The sequence below is a fragment of the Saimiri boliviensis genome, chromosome 11 (assembly GCF_048565385.1).
Source record: "Saimiri boliviensis isolate mSaiBol1 chromosome 11, mSaiBol1.pri, whole genome shotgun sequence".
In the NCBI taxonomy this organism is placed as follows: domain Eukaryota; kingdom Metazoa; phylum Chordata; class Mammalia; order Primates; family Cebidae; genus Saimiri; species Saimiri boliviensis.
In genome coordinates, this window is record NC_133459.1 from 24,098,241 (window position 1) to 24,123,047 (window position 24,807).

Consider the following 24,807-nt stretch of genomic DNA (forward strand, 5'->3'; position numbering starts at 1 on the left):
TGACGACATCGACAATCCACAGCCAAGCACCAGTGGCCAATAAAATGTTTCGTAAATGTTTATGTATTTTGATATGTTTTGCAATTGGGAAAATGTTTCCTATGGTATTTTTTACACCTATATTTTGTATTTTTGTATGCGCCTGTATTTTGTAATTTTGTATGTTTTGCAAATATTAAACCAGTTGTACTGGTAATGCAGTGTTTTACTTAAACCTGACGAATGTAAAAATAAGAAACAAAATGGTGTAGAGATGATACAAATGGCATAAAATGAACAAAGAAAATTATGATATATAACAATAATGAAAGAAAATTATGATAAAATATGACTTAAAGATTTTTATAACATCATTTCACAGTACTGTACATATAGCCTACTCAACTTACAACCAAATCGTGTTATGACCGGTCTGTCGGAACCAATCGTGGTCGTAAGTCGAGCACTAGCTGTACTAAAAATACCAAAATTAGCCAGGCATGGTGGCAGATGCCTGTAATCCCAGCTACTAAGGAGGCTGAGGCAGGAGACTCATTTGAACCTGGAGGGCGGAGTTTGCAGTAAGCCGAGATCGTGCCATTGCACTCCAGCCTGGGTGACAGAGTACCACTTCATCTCAAAAAAACAAACAAAACAAAAAACACAATAAAACACTTATCTCACACAGTTTCTCAGGTTGGTTAGCTTGATGGTTAGCTCAGGGTCTCTCATAGGTTGCATTCATGATGTTGGCTCAGGCTACAATCATCTGAAGCCTTAACTGGGGCTGAAGGATCCACTTCCAAGATGGCTCACTATCATGGCTATTAGCAGGCCTCATATAGCAATATGGAAGCTAGCTTATCCCAGAGTGAGTAATCAAAAGAGGTCACAATGCCATTTCTGGCCCAATCTGAAAAAAATTACACACCATCAGTTCCTGCAATAGTCGATTCATTAGAAGCAAGTTAAGGCCGGGCACAGTGGCTCACACTTGTGATCTCAGCACTTTGGGAGCCCAAGGCAAGTGGATCACCTGAGGTTACGAGTTCGAGACCAGCCTGGCCAACATGGTGAAACCCTGTCTCTCTTAAAAATACAAAAATTAGCTGGGTATGGTGGTGCATGCCTGTAATCCCAGCTACTCAGAAGGCTGAGGCAGGAGAATTGCTTGAATCTGGGAAGCAGAGATTGCAGTGAGCCAAGATTGTGCAACTGCACTCCAGTCTGGGCAACAGAGCAATTTCCATCTCAAAAAAGAGAAAACAAAACAAAACCAAAAAACAGCAAGTTAGCAAGTTACCAAGTCCAATCCAAACATAAGGACAGGAAAATGAAGCTCTACCTCTTGAAGGAAAGTGTGTGGACATATTTTAAAACCATCACGGTCCACCTTCTGGACCCAAATTACTTACATTCTTCCCATATGCAAAATATACTTCTTCCCTCCCCAAACTCTATAAAAAGTCTCATCTCTTTACAGCATTAGCTCAATATCAAGGATACTCGCATCTAAAACAGGTACATGTGAAGTCCAAAAGTGTAGTTTAAGTACAGTTCCTTTAGATCTGTAGGCCTGTGAACTAAAAACAAATTATCCGCCGGGCGTGGTGGCTCACGAGGTCAAGAGATCGAGACCATCCTGGTCAACATGGTGAAACCCCGTCTCTACTAAAAATACAAAACATTAGCTGGGCATGGTGGCGCATGCCTGTAATCCCAGCTACTCAGGAGGCTGAGGCAGGAGAATTGCCTGAACCCAGGAGGCGGAGGTTGTGGTGGGCTGAGACCGCGCCATTGCACTCCAGCCTGGGTAACAAGAGTGAAACTCCATCTCAAAAAAAAAAAAAAAAAAGAAAAAAAAAAGAAAAATTATTCTCCCTCATATATCTAACATACAATTTGGAACAAGCATAACTGTTATAGACATTTTGTTCAAAAAGGAGGAAATATAAGAGGTACAAGCGGGTCATCAGTCAATGGCAATTCTGAAATCTAGCCAGGCATTTATTATCTCACAACTTCTGTGCATGAAGAATCTGGGTTAAGCCTAGATGGTTGGATCTAGCGAGGCTGTATTCAAGGTATCAATCAGAGGTGTAGTATCCATTTTCAAAATGACTCCTTCATGCACACAACTGTTGGCAAAAGGACTCAGCTCCTCACTGCATGAAACTCTCCACAGAGCTGCTTGAGTGTCCTTGCAACATGACATCTGGTTTCTCCCAAAGAGACAATGAAGTTATAGCTGCGATGTCATTTATAACCCAGGCTCAGAATTCTTTTTTTTTTTTTTTTTTTCTGAGGCGGAGTTTCGCTCTTGTTACCCAGGCTGGAGTGCAATGGCGCGATCTCGGCTCACCACAGCCTCTGCCTCCTGGTTCAGGCAATTCTCCTGCCTTAGCCTCCCGAGTAGCTGGGATTACAGGCACGCGCCACCACGCCCAGCTAATTTTTGTATTTTTAGTAGGGACGGGGTTTCACCATGTTGACCAGGATGATCTCGATCTCTTGACCTCGTGATCCGCCCGCCTCGGCCTCCCAAAGTGCTAGGATTACAGGCGTGAGCCACCACGCCCGGCCTCAGAATTCTTTTCTTTTTTTTTTTTTTTTGGTCTGTGACGGTCAATGTCTTTACTACTAAACCATACATTGGACTCACTATATGTTAACATCAAAAGTGGCTACCTGAAATGGAGTCGTTCTTTTTAAAAATCCAAATCCTCACATTTTTATATAAGATCCAAAATGACATGAAATTAAACTCTACGATGTTATGAATAGTATAACAAACTGCTTTTAGAAAGCAAAATGAAAGGAAAAGAATTAGCAGTTGGGACGGTTGTAGGCCTGTGTTCCGTGTCTTTTGAGGCATTGTAACAGAGAGCCGGCACCGAGGGGAAGGACCAGCCCCTCCCTGTGAGCACAGGAAGGAACTCACTCAAATGGAGGAGGCAGACATGGCTGGTCAGCCTTCTTACAGTGACAGAGAAGCACGGTGGCATCTCCCTGCCCTCTGGGCCCTTGACGTGCCCACTGATTAGTCCTTTTTTCAAGACCAGGGATGGGTGGGGCTGGAAGAGGGCAGGGGACAGAGCAGGATTCAAAATGATTATTTTAATAATAAAGGTCCTTCTGGACTTCCAGACTGGTCACCCAGTCTGGAGTGAAATGGCACAACCTTGGCTCACTGCAACCTCCACTCTCCAACTTCAAGCAATTCTCCTGCCTCACCCTCCTGCGTAGCCAGGGATTACAGGCACCCACCACCCAAGCCTGGCTAATTTTTGTTTTTAGTAGAGATGGGGTTTACCATGTTGGCCAGGCTTAGACTCAGATTCTAACACTAACCTACCACATTCTATTCATTGGAGTCATGAAATACTGCCTATGCTCAAAGAAAGAGGAATTAAGTTCTATCTTTTAAAAGGAAAAGTACTGAAGAATTTGTAGACATACATTAAAATTCCCACACTTCTTCACCCATGATAAACATTTTTTATTTTTTGTAGAGTTGGGCTCTCACTATGTTGCCCAGGGTGGTCTCAAATTCCTGGCCTCAAGTGATCCTCCTGTCTCAGCTTCCCAAAGTGCTGTTTAGAGATCAAGTGGGAAGAAGCATGTTTCCAAAAACACAGCTGCATCTATCCCTGACATTAAATCTCAAAGTACTGTTGTGCCTATTTGATAGCCACTCTAGGAAGAGGCACCTTGTGAAAAGGAATCTTTAGTACTCTTCTCTGGGTTGGAAATCAGAGCAATAGATAACAGTCAGGAACCAAAGTTTTTAACAAGTATCTTTGGGAATCAAGTAACAAGAAGGAGAAATGGTGTTAGTGAGCATGGTCATAAGGTCCAGGCCTCCAGAAATCAGAGTAAGGTAAGGGCCTAGAGACCCTGGAAGATTCTATACCTGCCATACACTACATCAACAGGACAAATGTTTTCACCGCAACACTGCCAAGGAAAACGTATGATTTGGGGTATAAGAGTTATAGACAGGCCAGGCGTGGTGGCTCATGCCTGTAATCCTAGCACTTTGGGAGTCTGAGCTGGATGGATCACCTGAGGCCAGGAGTTCTAGACCAGCTTGGCCAACACGGTAAAATCCTGTCTCTACTAAAAATACAAAAATTAGCCAGTTGTGGTGACACATGCCCATAATCCCAGCTACTCGGAAGGCTAAAGCAGAGAATCACTTGAATTTGGGAGGTGGAGGCTGCAGTGACCTGAGATCATGCCATTGCACCACTCCGGCTTGAGTGACAGAGCAAGACTATCTCAAAAAAAAAAAAAAAAAAAAAAAAAACAGACAAATATTGGCTCTCCTCTTCCCTGTGGGATATTCCCTTTCTTTCTCTCCTGAACTCTTTCTAGTTCTATTTCTGTCTTCTTTCTAAATTAAATTGGAGGCCAGGTGTGATAGTTCACACTGGTAATCCCAGCACTTTGGGAGGCCACAGTGGGCAGATCACTTGAGCTCAGGAGTTCAAGACCAGCCTGGGCAACACAGTGAAAGCCTATCTCTACAAAAAAATGAGCTGTGGAACTATGCCTGTAGTCCCAGCTACTCAGGAGGCTAAGGCAGGAGGATCACCTCAACTGCCCGGGGCTGTTGAGGCTGCAGTTAGTCGTGATTACGTCACTGCACTCCAGCCTGGGTGACGGAGTGAGACCCTGTCTCAAAAATTAATTAGGCCGGGCGCGGTGGCTCAAGCTTGTAATCCCAGCACTTTGGGAGGCCGAGGCGGGTGGATCACGAGGTCGAGAGATCGAGACCATCCTGGTCAACATGGTGAAACCCCGTCTCTACTAAAAATACAAAAAATTAGCTGGGTATGGTGGCACATGCCTGCAATCCCAGCTACTCAGGAGGCTGAGGCAGGAGAATTGCCTGAACCCAGGAGACGGAGGTTGCGGTGAGCCGAGATCGCGCCATTGCACTCCAGCCTGGGTAACAAGAGCGAAACTCCGTCTCAAAAAAAAAAAAAATTAATTAATAAATCCAAGTGGTATACAAGTTTCCTACCCATCCCATGTCATTCAAGAATGTATTCTGGCTGGGCGCGGTGGCTCACGCTCATAATCCCAGCACTTTGGGAGGCCGAGGTGGGTGGATCACAAGGTCAGGAGTTCGAGACCAGCCTGGCCAACATGGTGAAACCCCGTCTCTACTAAAACTATAAAAATTAGCTGTTTGGCCGGGCGCGGTGGCTCAGGCTTGTAATCCCAGCACTTTGGGAGGCCAAGGCGGGTGGATCACGAGGTCGAGAGATCAAGACCATCCTGGTCAACATGGTGAAACCCCGTCTCTACTAAAAATACAAAAAATTAGCTGGGCATGGTGGCGTGTGCCTGTAATCCCAGCTACTCAGGAGGCTGAGGCAGGAGAATTGCCTGAACCCAGGAGGCGGAGGTTGCGTTGAGCCGAGATCGCCCCATTGCACTCCAGCCTGGGTAACAAGAGCAAAACTCCGTCTCAAAAAAAAAAAAAAAAATTAGCTGTGTGTGGTAGCAGATGACTGTAATCTCAACTACTCAGGAGACTGAGGCAAGAGAATCACTTGAACCTGGGAGGCAGAGGTTGCAGTAAGCCAAGATCACTCCATTGCATTCCAGCCTTGGCGACAGAGCAAGACTCCATCTCCCAAAAAAAAAAAAGAAAAAGAGTATTCTAAGGGGGGTATAAACGGCTTATTCCTAATTCAAGGAGTAATAAATAGCCATTGCACATTTTGGTTTTTTGTGGTTTTTTTTTTTTGAGACGAAGTCTTGCTCTGTCACACAGGCTGGAGTACAGTGACATGATCTCAGCTTACTGCAACCTCTGCCTCCCGGGTTCAAGCGATTCTTCTGCCTCAGCCTCCCAAGTAGCTGGGACTACAGGCACCCACCACCATGCCCAGCTAATTTTTGTATTTTTAATAGAGACAGGGTTTCACCATATTGGCCAGGCTGGTCTCGAACACCTGACCTCGTGATCCACCTGTCTCGGTCTTCCAAAGTGCTGGGATTACAGTAAGCCACGGTGCCCAGCCTGATCATTTTTAAAAAAATAAAACAATCAAATTTTTCATTTATAAAACCAGGATAATCACAAAATCTATTTTATTGAATTTTGGTGAGTACCTGCCATTGATAAGGTATATAAAGTCCCAGCAAAGTGCCTGACACTTAGAAAGCACTCAATAAAGATTGGGTATTTTTATTATTTATATACCTCTTTTCTTCCCTATAAGACTGTGAGCAACTTGAGAGCAAGAATCCTGCCCCTGGTGTCTGTTTTGAGCCTGTTTTCTGTGTATAAAATGGATATCCTTACACTATCTACTACATAGAATTGTACCAAACAAGATAACGTATCTAAAATACTTAGCACCAGCATAAAATGCTCAATAAACAGGAACGATTATTATCTCACACTTGTTTCTTTATAATGACTGAAGAGCATCCTGCCTAGGTGACAGACCTGACTGTGACTGCCAGCTCCTCCTAGTTGGGCAGGCCTAAGTTAGTTACTCAACCTCAGTTTCCTCATTTCCACAAGAAAGAGGATACCTATAACCCATATTCAGTATCTAAGGCAGTATCCGGCACCCAGTGATTGCTCAGTAGATAGGAGGCCAGCTCCGCTTCCCAGAGCTTCTACTTTTCCCCTCAAAGTTACCGGTTCTGGGCAGGTAGATGGCCCGCAACCTGGCAAATTGGGTGGAAACAGACCCTGGGGTGAGAATTTCCCAAATCTGCCTTCGCATCTATCTCCCAATCCTCCAGCCTCTGCTAGGACGTCGTGCAGGGACTCCGGGCTCCTAGGGAGCCTGCTCAGTTAGACTGCTCAGGGCGAGCTTTCCCTCCGCCCCTCCCACACCGGAACCCCGCCGCCGGCCACGCCCCGCTCCTCCCCGCCCCGCCCCGGCACGCGCTTCCTTCCGCCCCCCCCACCCCTCCCTGGAAGGTCAGCCGAGACAAGGAAGAGACCCAAAGTCAGGCCAGCAAGTTCAGTTAACCCCGTAACAATCGAACGAGGGGTTTATATGGGGTGAGAGGGGCCTAGGGGAGTTTCAGGACTGAGATAATCTATCAGCTTGTAACAGGCACAGTGACAGTTTGTCACCTTGTGACAGACATGCAATACTTTATCCTGTGACTTTTGTGGAGGCAGTTTAAAAAAACAAAAACAAAAAAAAACACCGGATTTTACAGGCATGTGTAAAACAGGAATTTACAAGTACGGATAACAAACACCTGTCTTCCCTGCCCTCCCCCGAGCCGCCCAGATGGCCGTAATCAGGCTTTGCTTCATCGCAGCACCCGAGATCGGCGTTCGGGACCGCAGCTGCAGAGCCGTCAGTGAGGGGAGTCGGCTGGCGCGGACGGGGTGTTCCGAGGCAGCTTGTCTCTAACGCTCCCCGAACCCCAGTTTTCAACCTTCTTCCCTCTCGCCTGTGAATCCCCAACACTGTGTTCCCTTCTCCGTCCCCGACTTCGCCTCCATCACCTCCAGGTGTCCCCCACACTCCTCCCGTCTTACGCCTCCAGGCCCTGCCGGTCCCCCGACGCCCTCTCATCCCCCAGCGTCCCACCTGCACTTTCCGCCTCTTCAACGCCGCCGCGTCCAGCCAGACGCCACAGGCATCCTCTTCGGGGCCCGTCCGCCTCATGGTCGCTGAGGAGAGTAAGCCCGCAGGACACCGGCGCGGACTCAGGGAACGACGGAACCGCTGCCGCAGACGTTCGGATCTCGCGCCAACGCTGGGGGCGGGACTACGCCGCTGCCGCCCCGGGCGCTAGCCCCGCCCCGACAAGGTCCCGCCCCCTTCTCTTTGCCCCGCCCACCGCTAACTTTCGCTGCGGGTGCTAGAGTGAGTGCTGTGTCTTTCCCTGCGCAAAGGAGTGTGCGTTCTTTCTGATCTGCTCATTCAAGACCGGATTCCGGAAGCTGCTGTATGAACGGTTCTCAACAGCCTCAGAAATGTGCATTTTCTTTTTGCTGCATTGAAAATTTCTTACAGTAAATATAATAACTACCCCGGGTTTAGGACTTTGCTCGTGTCATCCCTGAATCTTTGCCATCACCCCAAGAAGGAAGCTGCGGAGCGGAGATGGCGCCCGACGACCCCACACCGGGAGTCCTCGACCTAAATGGTTACCGACACTCGAGGGTACGAACCACTTCGGTAATTTTTTTTTTTTTTTAATGTAAGCGTAACTACGAGGCCACATGGAAGAGGATTTTGAAGAAGTTACATTTTGGGGTCAAGAGGCTTTCAGTCCTGCTTTCACCGTTTACTGTGCCGGATTTTAAAGAGGGATCAAATGAAGTTTGTGCAAGTACTTTGTGAATTTAGAAAACCCCGTGGAAATGCAAAAATGCTGGCACCTCACCCATCCTTCCGTTCCTAACCACAATCTCCATAGATGAAATATGTGTATATTATATGTAATTTTTACATGTAGTATATTTGAATATATGAAAAACATCTTTAATTTTTTTTTGAAAGGGTCAGAAACTCAGCCACCTCCTGCCCAGTCCACCTCAGATCGGCCAGGAGCCTGCGCCATCTCTGCAGCCAGAGCCTGTCTTCACGGTGGACAGAGCCTCTCGCTCTGTCACCCAGGCTGGAGTAACAGTGGCACAATCTCAGCTCACTGCAGCCTCAGCCTCGTAGGCTCACAAGATCCTCCCACCTCAGCCTCCCAAGTAGCTGGGACTACAGGTGTGTGCCACCATGCCCAGCTAGTTTTTGTATTTTTAGTAGAAATGGGTTTTTGCCATGTTGGTCAGGCTGGTCTCAAACTCCTGCCCTCAAGTGATCCACCTGCCTCAGACTCCCAAAGTGCTGGGATTATAGGCGTAAGCCACCACACCCGGCCTATATCAAAATATTTATTTATATACACATATTTTACATGTGTGTATGTCTTACAAGGTCATCCACGATATTTTAGCAGTGAAATGGTATTTCTAATTAATGTGGGTTTTCTTCTTATCTTCCTAATTTTCCTTCATTGTATATATACTGCTGTGTACTACGGAAAAAGCAGTATTAGAAGAGTTAACATAAAATACTCCTTTGGAGTGCATGCGAGGGGCCTCAATATGTGTGATGGAGTGTGCACACCCTTGTCCCCTCCACTAAAAAGCAAACAAACAAAAAACCCTCCTTAATTGAAAGAAAAAACAAACAAAAAAAAAAATCTTTGTCAGATTATAAAGTAGGATTACGTATATTTTAAACACATTAACTGCTTATAAAACTTTAGTAATAAAACTGCCCCCTACTTTCTTGCCAAACAAATCTGTATATATAGATATGATATCTAAGGCCCCAATCCCATCCCCCAGCAAAGATAAACAAGAACTGCTCCCTCCACCCTGTGTCCACTCCCAGGGGCCCCAGCTTCCTCCGGAAAAGCTCCTCCAGTAGTGTGAGCAGGGACCCCTCCCTGAAACCGGAGACAGAAAACAAAGAGGCAGCTACTGTCACAGTCACTTTATTGCATCTAGGCCATAATCCAGACCACCTAAGCCCCAGCCCCACTTTTCCTTCCACACCTCTGGGTCTCTGCACAGGTCTCCCTCTGCCTGGAATGCCCTCCTGTTCTCCATCTGCAAACTCCTATTCGCACTCCCCAACCCAAGACCCTGAGGTCTGGTTATTCTTCCTCAGCGCTTCCCTTGACAGTTCATTCTGATATCAAAGCCTTTGTCTGCCGGGTGCGGTGGCTCACGCCTGTAATCCCAGCACTTTGAGAGGCCTAGGCAGTCAGATCACCTGAGGTCAGGAGTCTGAGACCAGCCTGACCAACATGGAGAAAGCCCATCTCTACTAAAAATACAAAAAATTAGCTGGGGGTGGTGACGCATGCCTGTAATCCCAGCTACTCAGGAGACTCAGGGGGGAGAATCACTTGAACCTAGAAGGTGGAAATTCTGTGAGCCGAGATTGCACCATTGCACTCCAGCCTGTGCAACAAGAGGGAAATTCCATCTCAAAAAAAAAAAAAAAAAAAAGGCTTTGTCATCTTGCATTGATCCACATGGTCCAGCAGTCACCTGCCTCTAAGCAGAGGCCCAGGAAACACCAAATGGATAAATGGAACTAGGAGAGAAGCTGGGAACAGGCTGTGTAGGACACAGAAGCCAGAGTTAGAAGATCTGGGACTCACTGTCTGGGATGGTGACTGAAGGGGTATAAGCACTGGAGGGACCCATTTGTATCTGGCACAATCTACTACCTTGGGGTCTCTCTGCAGCTCCAACACCTGTAGCTGGGCTTCAAGGGGCAGTAAGATCCTGCATCTATTTTGGGCCTGCCCCGTCTGCATCCAGCAATGAAATCTGAGTAGAGGTGGGTTGCCAAGGCCTCCCCTGCCTCAGCTCAAATCTGACTCTGGCCTAAGTTTTACCTCCTGCCCAGACAATCTAGAAGCCCCAATCCTCACTAAGTAATCTGAGTGAGTGGCAGTGGAGGGGCAACCTGGAGTGGCCCACACTTTTAACTCTTCCCTTCTCCCAGGACAAGGAGCTGGGCAGGCCCAGGAGTGGACACTAGCAGCTCCCAGCCAATCCCTAAATCCAAGAATTGGTCAGTGACACCCTTGGCAATTGAGTCATGCATAGAGTCACCGTGCGCTAGACACAAACAACTTTACCAGGACTTGTTTCCACCTGGAGCCAAGTGCAGACCCCTGTACCCCCACTCTACCTCCCCCCCTACCAGATGCCACCCCCCTTCACTTGGTCTTCTGATCAAGTTTGCGCTGTACCAGCTGGCTCAGGAGGAATGCGGTGAGGACACTGCTGCCCACCGTGAGCAGAAAGAGGCCACAGAAGTTGTGAGGCCAGTGCATGTGCAGAGGCTCATAGATGGGCCGTCGGGCCTGATAGTCCAGTGCCACAGCCTCCAGCTGAGCCAACGTGCACAGTACCAAGAAGATGTGGAAAAGTTGGTGGCCCTGCCCAAAGACATGGCAGCTGCCAGGGAACCAGCGCTCGGGCATGAAGGTAGAGAAGAAAGCAGCAGCCAGCAGAAAGAAGACCACCTGGCACTTGTGGTAGAGAAGAGCTGGGTCATCCGTGGCAGGGTCGGAGGACACCAAGATACGATGCACCACAGGACTGATGTCCAGTGCGTAGGCCAGGACTGAGGGCACCTCCTGGTATATGCGGCCCAGCAGGCCTGGTTTCTGGATGTACTTGTTATAGCAGGAGCCAGTGCAGGAAAGCCAGGCGAGAAAGGCAGCCATGGGCAGAAAAACAGCCTGTACCCGGGCATGCCAGGCGGGCTCGATAGCATAGTAGAAGTGTGCCAAGGCGCTGCCAAACTGGTACACGGCCACCCCCACATAGTCCAGGAAGAAGAAGCTGTAATGCCAGAACTCGGACTTGGCCTGCAGGAGGTGAGCCAAGGCACTGAAGGAGAGGTAGGTGAAAGAGGCGAGGACAATGATGAAGAGGGGCAGGGCGTGTGGGTCTCCCCAGAAGTCCACGGTCCCCACAAAGAGGACCAGCCGAAACAGCAGCATCAGGGCCGCCAGCAGGTGGGTCCAGACATTCACAGCCTCGTTGTGCTGCTGGAACAGCGTACGGAAGTAGAAGCGCCAGGTCCGATGCAGCGGCCGGTAACCCACGTAGATATATGGCTTCCAGAAGAGTGGCGGCACTTCGGCCTGGTTCACTGTGAAGACAGGCTCTGGTTGCAGAGATGGCTGAGGCTCCTGGATGACCTGCCGCAGACTGGGCAGGAGGTGGCTGAGCTTCTGGGCCATAGCCATGGCCATGGCTGTGGGCCTGGGCAGGGAGCTGGGAGAGAGGCCAGAGCAAAGTCAGGTGCCTGGTGTCCTCACCCCCACGAGCAGCAGCTGGGACTCTGATGCCCAGATCTTACTCCCTCCTCCCTGATACCTTTATCCTTACACTGGGTTTAAGAACAGAAGACTCATCCTATGGAATTCCTCATCTCTGATGTCATGAGAACAAGGATCCCTGATGTATCCCAGGTACCCAGAACTGTGTCTGACACATAGTAGGTGCTCAATAAATGTTTGAGGAATGTATTAATTAATAAGGCTCCCTGCCTCGTTAATTTTCTTTTCAGTCCAGGCTATATCCAGCGGCACTAACTGTTTGCTCTCCTAAAGAACAGATCTGGCCATGTGAAACACAGGGGAGGGGTCAGGCTCTTTGAGCCCCTGTGTTCATGCCACCATTAGTGTTCATCTGATGGCAAGAATGACCTTGCTAACAGACCCACTGCCTATCTAGCTCCTTGAGAGTGGCTACTGACCCTCCATTACGCGGCATGACCTAAATCACCCTCCATTTAGGTCATTTGCCCCTACTGACCCTCTATTACCCAGCATGACCTAAATGACCCTCCATTTAGGTCATTTGCCCCTACTGACCCTCTATTATCCAGCATGACCTGGTCCCTGTTACCTTCTCCAGTTTTCTGGCGCAACCACAGGGCACTTCAAATCCAGTCCCAGCCCCACCAACCCCTGGACTGCTCTTTCACATGTCTGTAGCTTTGCACAAGCTGTTCCCTCTGCCTGAGACATTTTCCTCATCTTCCTACCACGGCAAACCCCTGTTCATCCCTCAAAAGCTCATTTCTTGGCTATGCATGAGGCCTCACTCCTGTAATCCGAGAGCTTTGAGAGGCCAAAGCAGGAGGATTGCTTGAGGCCAGGAGTTCAAGACCAGCCTGGGCAACATAGTGAGCTATTATCTCTACAAAAAAGTTAGCCAGGTATGGTGTCATGTGCCTGCAGTCCTAGCTGTTGGGGAGGCTGAGGCAGGAGGATCACTTGAGCCCAGGAATTCAACGTACAAGTGAACTATGATCACACTACTGCACTCAAGCCTGATCTCGAGGGAGATCCTGTCTCTTAAAAACACAAACAGGCCAGGCATGGTGGCTCACGCTTGTAATCCAAGCACTTTGGAGGCCAAGGCAGGTGGATCACCTGAGGTCGGGAGTTCAAGACCAGCCTGACCAACATGGTGGAACCCTGTCTTAAAAAATAATAAATAAATACATAAAAACACATTTCTTCTATAATGCTTTCCCTAGTCTCCTGAACCTCCTATGATGACCCCTCCACTTGAGTGCCTATCAGACCATCATTTGATTGTCTGATTACAACACTTCTCATGATTGTTCAGGTGAGCTCATCAAGGGTAGGCAGTTTGTCTCATTATTTAGTGAATCTCTGGTGCTTAGCAAGTAGCTGGCACTCAATGTTTGAACAACATGAAACTGAGTGAAAGAACAACATGACACCATTCTAATAACACTTCGACCCTTCCAGGCCCAACTCAAAAGACCGCTTTTTTCCTGAAAGTCCCCATTTAACAACTGATGAACCATACCCCCACTCTCAAAGTCCCTTCTCCAGCCCCTACCCCAACTGCCCATGATTGCTAATTCCAAATAAATCTAATAGAACCCCTGACCCTGGCATTCAAGGCCCACATAACCTGCTCCAACTACCCTTATTTCCCACCTAACCCCAGTGTCACACTCTGTGCCACCTTCCTTTCCCTGCACTGAATTCCTTTAAGGCCAGTACAAGCTGCCACCTCCGGGGCCTCCTTACTGCTCCCCCAACCCCACTCTCCCCTGACCTATAATGAGTTACACAGTTTAACTTTGACTCATTCATTTAGCAAACACTTACTAAGCCCTTCTTTGCTGCAGATCCTGTGCTGGATGGGACAAGGAAAAGAGTGGAAGATTTGATCCCTGCCCTCAGGAATGTCATCATCTGGCAGAAGATATAGAAACAAAAACAAATCACAGCAAATGCTTACACAGCACCTGCGAGAAGCTTCCCAACAACCCTGAGAGGCAGACAATCATTATTCCCATTTTCCGGATAAGGAAACTGAGGCACAGAGAACTTAAGTGACTTGCCCACCCACCTACCCAGGAAGTAGCAGATGGCAGAGGCACGCTCTGAACGCATCTGTTTTTTTTGTTTTTGTTTGTTTTTGAGGTGGAGTTTTGCTCTCATCACCCAGGCTGAAGTGCAATGGCACAATCTCGGCTCACTGCAACCTCCACCTCCTGGATTCACGCAATTCTCTTGTCTCTTCCTCAGTAGCTGGGATTACAGGCGCCTGCCACCACACCTGGCTAATTTTTGTTTTAGTAGAGATGGGGTTTCACCACATTGACCAGGCTGGTCTTGAACTCCTGACTTTGGGTGATCCACACGCCTCAGCTTCCCAAAGTGCTGGGATTACAGGCATGAGCCCAGCCTTGTTTTGTTTTTAGATGGAGTCTTGCTCTGTCCCCCAGGCTGGAGTACAGTGGTATAATCACAGCTCACTGCAACCTTGACCTCATGGGCTCAAGCAATCTTCCTATCTGCCTCCCAAGTGGCTGGAGCTACAGGTACATGTTACCATGCCCAGCTGATTTTTAAAATTTATTATTACTTTATTATAGAGTCAGGGTCTCACTTTGCTGCCCAGGCTGGTCTTGAACTCCTGGCCTCAAGCGATCCACTCGGCCTCCCAAAGTGCTGGGATTACAGGTGTGAGCCACTGTGCTCTTAACCACTACCGTCAACTGTACTTTGCAATACAAGGTGGCAAGGGCTACTTATCATTCCATAATTATATGCTGTTTTACCTGGCACCAATTCTCTAATTCAGGCTTACCATCATTCATTGAGTCATTCATTAACTCAAATATTTATTGAAAACCTGCCAGACAATCTCTCCCTGCCTGCCAAATAAATTCCCTCCAAGCTTATTTATTGGACTCAGTGTTCAGGTGTTTTATTTGTTGGACTCATTTGTTCATCAGATATCTATTGTGACTACCTTTGCACCAGTCACCGGACAAGGAAAAGAGATTCAGGCAGGATAAAGCATTCATGTTCCCTGCCACCAGCGGCACTGTGATCACCCCTGAGCCCACTCAAATAAGTCACACACCGTCCAAGTAAATGCACGGTGCTTGCTATGCAAGGGTAGCATCAAGACAACCCCATCCCCCAAGACCACATCTCCCGAGTCTGATTTGCATCCCTAAGCTCCTGGTGCATTAGGATTCTGGCATCATCCCTGCTCCCCAGCCTTTTCCTAGTCCAGTGGGGAAACAGGAGTCGTGACACTGCCTCACAGAGGCTGCTACTTAGGACAACAGGGTTGTGCAGGATGCTTCTATTCCCCAGCAAGTCTGGCACAGGGCAGATTTAGGAAGCAGACATTGCTGCTACACTAATTCATGGGGCCACTTCCATCCAGAGCACAAGGAAGCCCTGGCCAGCCTTGCTGGTTGGGGAGCCAGTACTGGATTTCTGCATCTCCCCAAGAGACTGGGCTTCAACCTCAACAATCTGGCCCCTACTCTTGTCCACAATTTTGTCTTCCCAACTCAGAAACTTGGAGGGCCAAAAGAGACCTCTGGAAGCACCTCGTGGGGCTCTCTTGTTTCACACTTAGGAAAGCAGAGCCCAGACACTGGAAGAGTCCCCAAGAGTCCTCCCACCAGCAAGGTTTCTAGTCCACTATGGCGGCAAAAACCAGGGAATTAAGATGATGGATGTGCCCTGGGGACACCCAGCTCCTGGGTCCTTGTGATCTGATAAGTCTAGTCCTGTGCTCCATATCCCACTCTGGGAACTTCCCAAGGTATAACAGCACATTAAAGACTCTAAAAAGGGCTGGACATGATGGCTCATGCCTGTAATCCCAGCACTTTGTGAGGCTGAGGCATGCAGATCACCTGAGACCAGGAGTTCGAGACCAGCTTGGGCAACATGGTGAAACCCCGTCTCTACAAAACAATACAAAAATTAGCCAGGCGTGGCGATGTGCACCTGTAGTCCCAGCTACTTGGGAAGCTGAGGCAGGAGGGACCCTTGAGCCTGGGACATGGAGGCTGCCAGGAGCCAAGACTGCACCACTGTACTCCAGCCTGGGTGACAGAGAGAGACCCTGTCTCAAAAAAATCTCTAAGAAGTCCTACAGCAAAGAAGTCGTTTTAGCTTTGTTGAATCAACATTTGCCAAGCTTATGCGACCATGGATTCCTTCCCTAGTAAAAATTATATTATGAAGCCAGTTGAGGCCAGGTGGGGTGGCTCACGCCTGTAATCCCAGCACTTTGGGAGGCCATGGTGGGCAGATCACGAGGTCAAGAGATGGAGACCATCCTGGCCAACATGGTGAAACCCTGTCTCTACTAAAACTATAAAAATTAGCTGGGCGTGGTTACACCCGCCTGCATTCCCAGCTACTTGGGAGGCTGAGGCAGGAGAATCGCTTGAACCCAGGAGGCGGAGGTTGCGGTAAGCCGAGATCATGCCACTGCACTCAGCCTAACAGAGTTAGACTCCGTCTCAAAAAAAAAAAAAAAAAAAAAAAAGCCCGTCGAAATGTAGTAATCATTTACTATATGCCCACTCTTTGAAGTCCTGTTGCAATTAACCCTCATAACTTGCCTGTGAGGTAGGTATTATTCTGCCCATTTTGTTGTGGATAGTAAAATTCAGAGAAGTTAAAAGCTCCCAGCTGGGTGCAGTGGCTCACACCTATAATCCCAGCATACTGGGAGGCCGAGGTGGGCAGATCACCTGAGGTCAGGAGTTTGAGACCAGCCTGGCCAACATGGTGAAACCCTGTGTCTACTAAAAATACAAAAATTAGTTGGGTATGGTGGTGCATGCTTCTAATCCTAGCTACTCAGGAGGCTGAGGCAGGAGAATTGATTGAGCCCAGGGAACTGAGATTGCAGTGAGCTGAGATCACACCACCGCACTCCAGCCTGGGTGACAGAGTGAGACTCTGTCTCACAAAAAAAAAAAAAAAAAAAAAAAAAAAAAGCTCCTTACCCTAGGTTGGAGGGTGGGGAGGAAGCAGATGGGGAGTGAGGGAGGTGGAGCCAGGACTGGGTTGCAGATGCTTGCAGACACTCTGCTGCTGCCCTGCTCCAGGCACTCTTGACTACACCCCACAGAACAACTTTACAAAATCCTGGTCTAAAGCAGGCAACCAGGCCCTTTCTTGTAAATTACTTTCTTAGGCTTCTAGCAATTCAGTCTCCCTCAGTTGCTGGCTACCTGCTTGCTCCTGATCTTCTCCCCGGGAGGCCCACACAGCTAACTCCTCAGGTGAGTGACAGCGCTTGCTTCCGCCTCCCTTCCACAGACATAATGGGCCCTAAGGACACAACCCAGAGGCAACATGCTAGGATGAGAGAGGCCCCGCCTCCCTATTTTCTTTAGACAGCAGCTAAAGGCCTCACTCCATCTAAATAGGTCTATTTTCAGAATTAGTTTCCACCACCTGACTCCATGGAAAGGGACTCTGATCCAGGGGAAAGGAAAAAGCAGGGGCAAGGGTCAAGCCTGAGCCAGAGGGATGAGGATGGGTATCCAGAGGTCACCATTAGGGCATCCTCTGAGTGATCAGCCTCTGAGTCGTGTACCCACTAGGCTGCTGGGCCCTGTCTATTCTGGCAGCCCAGCCCAACCCACCTCCATAGGCCCCCTCCAAGTCTGGCAAATTGCACTGGGCACCTGGGGAGTTTTCTCGAGCCTGGGGGCTGGTAACCTCTACTGTGGGACTGGGCAAATTCCCCAGATGCTGAGCACTGGATGGCACTTCCACAGATGAGGGGCACTGGGGTGGGGCTTCTGGGGACTGGGGGTGTCCTGTGTGATGTCACCAGAGGGTGGGGCTAAAGACAACCTCCCATACCTCTCCTTCCCCTGCTTCACCACTCCCATAGTGGTGAAATCCATGCTAAACTGTGTGCTTTCCTAGCCACTTTCTCTGTTGCAGAAAGCAGCTCACCATTCACCTCTGGGTGACATATAGAGAGGAAAACTGAGGGCCAGCTGAAAAGTTTGACTTACCTAAGATCACGCAGCAAGGCAAAGGCAAAGCCAGGTGACTAGGGCCTGGATGTCAGGGAAACTTCAGTGGCTTCAGTCTACTACTCAGTAGGAATCAAAATGGAAGGAGGTTCGGAATAAAGGAAAAAGCAGACACTATAAAAGCACACAGAGGAGATGGACTTCAGATTCAGACAAACCAGGTTTGACTCCTGATTCCACAATATGCTAGCTGTATGACCTTAGGTAAGTGACTCACTTTCTCTGATCCTTAGCTCCCTCATGGGAATTACAATATTATCTACCTCATAGGTTGCTGCAAAGATTAAGTTTATTCGAACGAAGTTTTATCTTCATTTAGGGACTCAACAAATGATCACAATTATTATTAATAATAATAGTAGTAATCTTTGCAATATCCCCAGCCTGAGAGATTTGCTGGGAGTTTTCTTAAAAACTGTCCTCTCTTAGCCCTCAATAGCTAGTTCCATTGGATTTGGGGGCTTCAGGAAGTTCGCTGTGTTCTTAAACATTTACCTTATTCCTGGGGGTGCAGGCCAGGGAAATTTGGCTAGAGTGTGGACTTCTGAGGACACTGACCTTACTTAATCATTAAACTGTTCTCAGCAAAGACCATTCAGAGTAACTGTTCTGAATTCACAGAGCCCTTGGCCGGGCATGGTGGCTCACGTCTGTAATCCAAGCACTTTGGGAGGCCAAGGCAGGTGGATCACCTGAGGTCGGGAGTTCAAGACCAGCCTGACCAACATGGTGAAACCCCGTCTTTAAAAAAAAAAAAAAATTCGCAGAACCCTGAAAATTGTTGCTTACTCACAGGCCCAAGAGATGTGGCTGAGAAGTAACAGGCCCAGGGGAAGGGGCCGCAACTCCAGCAACCCCAGCAGCCCCACTGGAGAGCGGGAGGGCACAAGAGGGTGAGGCAAATTGGCTGGTAATCCAAAAGGCATGCGGTGTAGCCTGGGTATGTCTTGCAGGAGGTTTGGGAGGTGTCTGGGTTGGCGGAACATCAGAAGTGAAATCTCCAGGGTTCCAGTGGGAGTACCCTGTCAGCCTGAGCTGCTACTTCCTCCCTTCCCCTCCCCTCCCCTCCCCTCTACTTCCCCACCTCTCCCAATTCATATTCCTCAACTCAAGGTCAGCCCTCCTCACCTCCCTCCTCAACAGGAGGTTTGCAAGCCCTAGCCTGCTCTCCAAGGATACACTGTCAAAGGTTCCCATAACACCCCTGGGGCAAACACACCAGGCTACAGGGAGGTGGTGGAAAATGGGCAATGAAGAAGGAGAGCCCTGGGTTATCCCCATCTCACAGATTTCACTCAGTGTTTACTATATGCCAGCCTCAATGCCATCGAGGCATTCTGTGTGCTGGTGCACCCAGAAAATGAAGCAGACAGGCTCCCTGCCCTGATGGGCTCACCCATACAAATGCCCATGGGGCCTAGGAAGATCCAGCCTGGAGGGAAGCCAGCCAGGTGGTGACCCTGGAGATTGGTGAAGGCTGCTGTCCTGCGGGTAGGCATCCTCCACTAATCTCCGATAGGCTATTTCAAGAGAAGCCAGAAGTCTCATTTTTATGTGAGTATGCAATTTTGGATCTGGAATTCACCTGCTGTGTGACTTTTCAAGAGTCCCTCAACCTCTCTGATCTTGTTTCCTCATTAGAATCAGAGGATTAAAATAGCTGCCTCTTGGGTTCTTGTGGAAGCAAAACAAAGCCACAGATGCCAGGTGTTGGCTCTGGCACGGTGCTAGCTCTGTTATTTCTGTGGGATTCTCGTCCTGACTCAGTGGCTCAATCCCTGTGTAACCTTTGACAAGTCCCTTCTCCTCTTGGCCTTGTTTCTCCAAATGTGGGAGGAGAGACTAAATTCACCAGTGACTTGCAAGGGCCCTCAGGCCCTGGGACAGTCCGAGAATATTTACTTTAGGGCTCTGATGTGCCAGGTGCTGGAGCTTCCTCGGTTGACAGAGCCATTTAAAACACTGCCCTCATAGAAAAGTCCAGGGAGGGCCGGGCGCGGTGGCTCACGCCTGTAATCCCAGCACTTTGGGAGGCCGAGACGGGTGGATCACGAGGTCAAGGGATCGAGACCATCCTGGCCAACATGGTGAAACCCCGTCTCTACTAAAAATACAAAAATTAGCTGGGCATGGTGGCGCGTGCCTGTAGTCCCAGCTACTCGGGAGACTGAGGCGGGAGAATTGCTTGAACCCAGGAGGCGGAGGTTGCGGTGAGCCAAGATCGCGCCATTGCATTCCAGCCTGGGTAACAAGAGCAAAACTCCGTCTTGAAAAAAAAAAGTCCAGGGAATTCGTACCCAATGGTAACACCTCAGGATTTATTTTATTTTATTTTATTTTGAGACAGGGTCATGCTCTGTCGCCTAGGCTGGAGTGCAGAGGTACAAACACAGCTCACTTCAGCCTCGACCTCCGGGCTCCGGTGATCCTTCTGCTTGAGCCTCTTAAGTAGTTGGGATCACACGTGCACACCACCATGCCTATCTTTTTTTAATTATGTGTAAAGACAACGTCTTGCTACATTGCCCAGGCTGGTCTCGAACTCCTGGTCTCAAGTGATCCTCCCACCTCGGCCTCCCAAAGTGTTGGGATTATAGGCGTGAGCCACAGTGCCCAATCAACACCTCAATATATTAATACCCTGCCCTCCTAGAGCTTATAGCTCAGCTAAATAACACCTATTATAAGCATTATTTGGTTACAACTCCACTTCCTCTTTTGCCTCCTTCTTGGCATGCAAAACGTTGTTGCCTTTCTGTGACCTGATTGTTCCGGCACATTATCTTGAAGACAACTTTTTCTCAATATGGAAGGCAAGGTCTAACCCCATTAGACACAAATAATAAGGCCAGACCAATGTTAATACTGGGGCTGTCGGAAGAAAACTCTCTTCGAGAATCTTTAGTGAAGATGACCCAATATGGTACCTGAAATATCATTAATGAGATTAGGTGATTCCGTTCATAATATATAGGGGCTGGCTATTTACCACAACTTTCACACACATTTCACCTCTCCCTCACAACCTTCGGGATCCACAGCCAACCTGGTGGCCCAGCCCCAGAGGCAGGAGAGCAGAGTATACCTATCTGACTCCAAAACCAGTGCTGTTGCCCTTTGTCCACCATAGGCAACTCCCAGGCACCCAGTGGCGACCACAGATTATACAGGCAAAGTTTTCATCCCTGGCTGGCGCCCAGTCTCTTAGCAACTGGGTCACCTCCCTCACTGCAAGCTAACTCCCCTACTTGGTCCAATGTGTTTAAAGAAAAAGTCTCTACATGTCTTCCAAAACTGAACAGAAACTGGTTTTGGTTTTTTTCTACCTTTGGCTCTTTGGGCCTCCATGTATTTGTACTGGAAAATGTGATCAGAGTGAAGTAAATAGTTCTTTCTCTTCTTGAGATAAGGTTCTCAACCCTGTCACCAGGCTGGAATGCAATGCAGCGATCACTGCAGCCTCAACTGCCCAGGCTCAGGTGATCCTCCCACCTCAGCCTCCTGTGTAGCACTGACCACAGGCACACAATACCACGCCTGGCTAATTTTTTAAAACTATGTGTAGAGATGGGGTCTCTCTATGTTGCCCAGGCTGGTCTTGAATTTCTGGGCTCAAGCAATCCTCCTGCCTTGGCCTCTCAAAGTGCTGGGGTTACAGGCATGAGCCACTGTGCCTGTGCCTAGCCTAATTCTTAATTCTTTTTTTTTTTTTTTTTTTTTGAGACAGCGTCTGTTCTCTGTCCCCCAGGCTGGAATACAGTGGCACCATCTTAGCTCACTGCAGCCTTGAACTCTGGCCTTAAACCATACTCTCACCGTAGCCTCCCAAAGTGCTAGGATTACAAGTGTGAGCTACCATGCCTGGCCTGAAAAAAAAACACTTTTTTTTTTAAAGACGAGTCTCACTCTGTCACCAGGCTGGAGTGCAGTGGTGCAATCTCGGCTCACTGCAACCTCCGACTCCCTGGTTCAAGTGGTTCTTCTGCCTCAGCCTCCTGAGTAGCTGGGATTACAGGCACGTGCCACCATGCCCAGCTAATTTTTGTATTTTTAGTACGGACGGGGTTTCACCATGTTGGCCAGGATAGTCTTGATCTCCTGAGCCCATGATCCACTTGTCTCCGCCTCCCAAAGTGCTGGGATTTTTGCCTGGCCGAGAAAACAATTCTTAAAGAAATTCTTCTATGGAGCTCAGACTCACAATAGCTCTGAGGAGGGGGAGTCTCTCAGGCCCAGAGAGGTTGGGTGAGCTAGCTATAGTCACCCAGCACAAGGCACAGAAAAAGGACCTGAGCATCACTGCTGACAAGCAAGGAACTCTGGGCAGAAAAACTAAGGCTGGAGAGGGGCAGGCTCTCAACAAGGGGACCCAGAGGTGGCACAGGCTTCATGACCAGATGCTGGGTCCCTCTCTCTGATAGGAGCGCTCAGACATGGGGTCCTGCGTGATTCACCCAGGAGCAGCCAGGCTCGGAATCCATCAAACTGCTCAGACTCGAGGCCTTGGCCTGACCTAGCCCCGCAGGCCTCCTCCAGGGGCTGCCACAGGGAAATGCCTGGAGGCTTCAAAGCCTGCAGCCTTGAGGCAAGTGCTGCAGCTCTCTGTCCCCTTCCCTCACGGTGTGTGGGGAACCCCCAGGCTCTCCTGACACCAGGGGAGGCTCCCCCCTCCCCCAAGGTGTCTAGGCTGCTGGGGCCCTTGGAGCAAGCCCCCCTCTTGACCTCCAGCAGTGCTATTCCCACTGTTCTGGGGTCCCTAAGTGGGACTCCCCCACATCAGCCGGTTCTGGTCACCCACGCCCCTCCCCGGTCTCACTTAGTTTCCTCTTCCAGAAAGCAGTGAGCTCCCTGACTGTCCTCCTCCAGAAAGGCAGCGGCCTTGCCCAGGCCAGGCCCCCTTGCCCACTCCCTGGCCTCCATCCTTCACTCTGCCCCAGCAGTGCTCCCCTCCCCTGCTCCCTGGACAAACAGGCTCTCAGGCCCCCCCATCGGAATCCTCCCCATTCGGGCTCCTTCTGCTCCTCCCATCCTTCCCAAGACGCCACCTTCCAGCGAGCTCCTCCTTCCTGCGTCTTCAGCCGGCTGCTTGCTTCCGGCTCCGCGTCCTGCCAGTCCTCCCGGGGTCCCCACGTCCGGCCCTGTGCCGCGGACCCCTGCCCTTTCCACGCCCAGCCCCACAGCCCGCCGCGCCCCGTGGGGAGCACCCCAGTCTGCAGCCATCCCTGCCTCCCGGTCTCCGCAGCCCCGTACCTGAGCCGAAGCTGAGCTGGGAGGGCCGCGGCGGCCTGGGTGGCGGAGCCGGCAGATAAAGGGGCGGCTGGGCAGCGGCCCCGCCCCGACCGGGGGAGGGCCGGCGACCTCGGGCGCTCCGGGAGCTCCGGCTGCAGCCGCCTACCCCAGCTCGGGGAACGCCGAGCGCCCCGCACCCCGCCCGCCGGGCCCACGTGTTGCGGGCGCGTGAGAGGGTCGGCCGTGCAGACGCGGCGTCTCGGGACTTCCTGTGGCGTCGCACAGATGGGGAGACCGAGGCCCGGGAGTGGACTCCCGGGGCTCCTCGGCGCGGAGCTGCGGCCGCGCTTCTCGCACTTCGGAACGACGGGAAGCGCAGGCTCCGGCTTCTGGGCCGGGCTGACCGGGGTAGGGTGGGGACAGCGGCCGCAGGAGAGGGGATGAGTTTCCCAACTAGAGCCCGGCCGGCCCCTACGCTCACTCAGCCCACCCCGGCCACCCCTCCCGAGGCCACTCTGCTGGAGATGCGCCCCAGCGTTTGCACCTTCATTTATTTGCTTCGGGAGCTCCACCCCCACCTCAGGCACCCCTGGCATCTTCAAGTTCCCATCCGAAACCCGCCCCTCGGGCAGCTTCCCCTGCTCTACTCAGCTAAGTGCACCCTGCCTGGACCTGTATTCGAACACCCACTCCCTATGCTCTGGTGCCACACCTTCCCAGCCCTGCAAGCGCCTGAAGGGTGAGGACTCCCAGGCCCTCCGTAAATACTGGCTCAGACTGCCACAGATTGTCTGTCCCTCTGGTATGCAAAGACATGGAACAGGCTGGGTGAGGAGACCCCCACTCCCACGGCTCTTGGGAGCACGCAGCCTGCCGGATGGGAGGCCGAGAGGAGACAGCCTAGAAGGAGACGCCGCTCTGACCTTAGGGAGTTCTGAGACCACTGGGAGAGGCAGTTGTGTCTAAGCACGATGCCGAGATCTCAGTCCTCACTCACCACGGGACCTTGGGACAGTCTCCTTGTTCTCTCTGGGCCTCAGGTTTATTATCTGCAAAATAGAGATAATACCACCAACCTGCCAGCACTGTTAGAGAATGAAATAAAACAATGGGCATGAAGGATCTTTGTCCACGGCAAAGTCTTAGAGGAACATATATTTCTGTATTACATTTGAAATTTATGTAGTCAGGCCAGGCCAGGTGGCCCAGGCCTGTAATCCCAGCACTTTAATAGGCCAAGATGGGAGGATTGCTTGAGCCCAGGAGTTCCAGGTTACAGAGAGCTATGATTGTAGCACTGCACTCCAGCCTGGGCGACAGAGTGAGGCTCTGTTGAAAGAAAAGAAGGGAAAAGAAAAGAGAAAGAAGGAAGGCGGGAAGGGAAGGGAGAAAGAGAAAGAAAAAGTAAGGAAGGAAGAAAGGGAGGAAGGGGAAAGGGAAGGAAGGAAAGGAAGTGAAAGAAGGAAGGGAGGGAAAGGAAAGAAGGAAAAAGGAAGGGAAGGAAAGGAGAGAAGGAGAGAAAGAGAAAGAAAAGGAAGGAAGGAAGTTAAGAAGGAAGGAAGGAAACGTATGTAATTGTAATGTAATAGCATAAAACTGGTCTCTCCTTCAACAAGTTCAGACAAACCCATAAGAATTACTGAAATCTGATGGGGCATGGTGGCTAACACTTGTAATCCCAGCACTTTGGGAGGCCGAG

At 49.9% G+C, this 24,807-nt stretch overlaps 2 protein-coding genes across 8 annotated transcripts in view; both read right to left on the bottom strand.

Annotated features, from left to right (window-relative positions):
* AUNIP (aurora kinase A and ninein interacting protein) overlaps positions 1–7,730 on the bottom strand; it is a 38,209-nt gene extending 30,479 nt beyond the window's left edge. The window contains exon 1 of the mRNA XM_003934838.3: positions 7,563–7,730. Coding sequence (XP_003934887.2) covers positions 7,563–7,640 — 78 coding nt within the window. The 5' untranslated portion in view covers positions 7,641–7,730. The remainder of the gene's footprint in view (positions 1–7,562) is intronic.
* Positions 7,731–9,458: 1,728 nt separating this feature from the next.
* PAQR7 (progestin and adipoQ receptor family member 7) lies at positions 9,459–23,246 on the bottom strand. Of its 7 annotated transcripts, none has more exons than XM_039473862.2 (4): positions 23,130–23,234; positions 17,859–17,993; positions 13,666–13,752; positions 9,459–11,785 (listed from the first exon to the last, which is right to left on the bottom strand). In XM_039473862.2, the coding sequence occupies exon 4, from the start codon at positions 11,761–11,763 to the stop codon at positions 10,717–10,719; it is 1,047 nt and encodes a 348-aa protein (XP_039329796.1). In that variant the 5' UTR covers positions 11,764–11,785; positions 13,666–13,752; positions 17,859–17,993; positions 23,130–23,234; the 3' UTR covers positions 9,459–10,716. The 7 variants fall into 7 exon arrangements, with proteins under 7 accessions (XP_039329796.1, XP_074236403.1, XP_074236404.1 ...); XM_074380302.1 differs by lacking the exon at positions 23,130–23,234 and adding an exon at positions 22,925–23,108; XM_074380303.1 differs by lacking the exon at positions 17,859–17,993 and having other exon boundaries at positions 23,130–23,246.
* Positions 23,247–24,807: the final 1,561 nt, after the last annotated feature.